General features: G+C 43.3%; 1 protein-coding gene across 1 annotated transcript; it reads left to right on the top strand.

Moving 5' to 3' along the window:
* Positions 1-369: 369 nt before the first annotated feature.
* On the top strand, positions 370-2877 carry LOC116577444 (olfactory receptor-like protein DTMT). The gene has a single exon (XM_032320651.1). The coding sequence runs from the start codon at positions 1591-1593 to the stop codon at positions 2539-2541; it is 951 nt and encodes a 316-aa protein (XP_032176542.1). The 5' UTR covers positions 370-1590; the 3' UTR covers positions 2542-2877.

Here is a 2877-nt window from a genome sequence, read left to right as displayed (position 1 = left end):
GTGTAAGACATAGAGCAGGATAGCTTCAGATGGGGTAGTGTGCTGACCCAGGGAAAGAAATTCTGGACAGTCTGCAGTACAGTATCTGGAAATCAGTACAGCAGATTTAGATAAGGGAGCTCAGATTTGGAAAGACTCGGTGTCAGTGGATGTTTCAACCTCCAAAATTTTTGGTGTCTGTTGAAACAAATAGGAAATCCCTTGGGTGGCATAAATTTTCTTTTCTTTCTTTCTCTTCCTTTTCCTTCCTTCCTACATTCCTCCCTTCCTCCTTTCCTCCCTCTCTTCCTCCTACTCTCCCTATCTTCCTCCTTTCCTCTCTCCCTCCCTTCTTCTTTCCCTTCCTCCTTCCCTCCCTCCCTCTCTTTCTTTCTTTCCTTCTCCACACATTGTTCTAGATTTTAGGCTTCAGCAATGAACAGGATAGAAATTTTCCCTTTCCTTAAAGCCTAGCAAAGAGCAAATAATCCTGATTTAATGGTCTGGGCCAATTCCTAGGACAGAGAATGGAATGAAATACAGACAGCATGTGTAAGTAAATGGAAGACATGATGTGATATGGTGGGATATAAGCAGGATGCCTTTGAGAAAATCAGAAATAATTGGTATGCCTGGAGTGGAGAGAGGATTAAACATGAGCTAATTGATCTGATCAAATAAAAGAGTTTGTGGGTCATGTTAACCATTTTGATCTTTATGTTAACAGAAAGAGGAAACTCTTCAATTAGAATAGTGGCACAAGCAGGTTTGAGTCATAAAAAGAACAATTCTGGGTAATGTCAATGGGATGGAAGGGAGTGAAAGTAAATATGGAGAGACCAGATTGGTTGTGATGGTTCAGGTGAGAAAAGTTGAGTGACCTGAATGATGGCTGTGGGATGGGTAGCAGGGTCTATATGAGAAGTGAGTAGAAAGGGAGATTGGTAACATACGGTAAATGAGTGACAAGCATGAAGGGAGTCCTCAGTCTGGCTTGAGTACCTTGTAGGTGGTACTGCCAGTCATGGAACTACTAGAGCTACTGGGAGTGGAGCACCTACAGGGCAAGGAAGACAAGACTTCAGACATTTAAGACAGATTGGTTTCAGAGTGACAGTGAGACACATAGGGAAGATGGTCTTCAGGGAACTGAACACCCATATCTATAGCTCAGATGAGCTATGTAGGCTGAATAAATACATTTGGGATTCACTTTCATATTTAGGGTAAGTGTAGAAGGAAAACATTCTGAGGACAACCAACATTCAAATGATGACCGGGAAGGGGGAGCTCTGTAAGGAGTGGGTGAAGGTATTGCAAGGCAGGCAGGAAGAACATGAAGCTGAGGTATCACAATTATCAAAAGACAGGAGAGGTTTACAAAGGAAGAAGTGATCATTGGTGTTAAATGTGCTGTCATCTGATTCAGAGACTTGGATGTCACTGGAGACATTGATGGGGTAGTTTCAATAGACCCAGTTGCCACCTGTGCCTTAATCCTCACTCATCCATACATTTGACAATAGGCCACATGCAACAGACATATGTTTATTTCTTATATTTGGATTTTAAGGTCTGTTATTTTCTTCATAAATATGGTAGCATCACAGAATGACAGAAAGGAACCAAACTGTTGTCTCAGATTTCTTCCTTCTGGGTCTGCCCATTGATCCAGATCAGCGAGACCTGTTCTATGCCCTGTTTCTGACCATGTATGTCACCACCATCCTGGGGAACCTTCTCATCATCGTCCTCATTCGCCTGGACTCCCACCTCCACACGCCCATGTATTTGTTTCTCAGCAATTTATCCTTCTCTGACCTTTGCTTCTCGTCTGTCACAATGCCCAAATTGCTGCAGAACATGCAGAGCCAAGTCTCCTCCATCCCCTATGCTGGCTGCCTGACCCAGATGTACTTCTTCCTGTTTTTTGGAGACCTGGAGAGCTTCCTCCTGGTGGCGATGGCCTATGACCGCTATGTGGCCATCTGCTTCCCTCTGCACTATACCACCATCATGAGCCCCAAGCTCTGTCTCTCCCTGGTGGTGCTGTCCTGGGTGCTGACCATGTTCCACGCTATGTTACACACTCTGCTCATGGCCAGATTGTGGTTTTGTGCAGACAACACAATCCCCCACTTTTTCTGTGATATGTCTGCTCTGCTGAAACTGGCCTGCTCTGACACTCGTGTTAATGAATTGGTGATATTTATCATGGGAGGGCTCATTCTTGTCATCCCGTTCCTGCTCATCATCATATCTTATGTGCGGATTGTATCCTCCATCCTCAAGGTCCCTTCTGCTAGGGGCATCCACAAGGCCTTCTCCACCTGTGGCTCCCACCTCTCTGTGGTGTCTCTCTTTTATGGGACAATTATTGGTCTCTACTTGTGCCCATCAACTAATAATTCTACTGTTAAGGAGACTGTCATGGCCATGATGTACACTGTGGTCACCCCCATGCTGAACCCTTTCATCTACAGCCTGAGGAACAGAGACATGAAGGGAGCCCTAGGAAGAGTCTTTTGGAAAAATAAAATATCTTTCTCTCTAAAGTGGTAACAATTGAGATTTTCACATTATTTAATTCGGTGGGTATAGTAATATTGATAATGAAAAATTACTCTTAATCCATGTTTTTTCCCTTTCAATTTTAAACCCTTCAAACTTTTTGTTTGATATCATATTAGAGGCAAATATGAAACTATGATGACCACTTAGCTGTTTTGAGGTAGAGTTGGGGGCAGCAAACCAGTCTGTTCTGAGTCCTTATTTCCCTCTTGCCAGGTGGCATTGAAGTTTGAAAATAAGATTTATATACCTTTGTGCAGAATACCTTATTCATTTCAATTTAGGAATTTTCTTCTACTTCTTCTTCTCCCCCTTCTGCTCTCCTCC

This window comes from Mustela erminea, chromosome 18, assembly GCF_009829155.1.
Source record: "Mustela erminea isolate mMusErm1 chromosome 18, mMusErm1.Pri, whole genome shotgun sequence".
NCBI classification, from domain to species: Eukaryota; Metazoa; Chordata; class Mammalia; order Carnivora; family Mustelidae; genus Mustela; species Mustela erminea.
The sequence above is the reverse complement of the archived record's forward strand: the minus strand, read 5'-3'. Positions and strand labels throughout refer to the sequence as shown.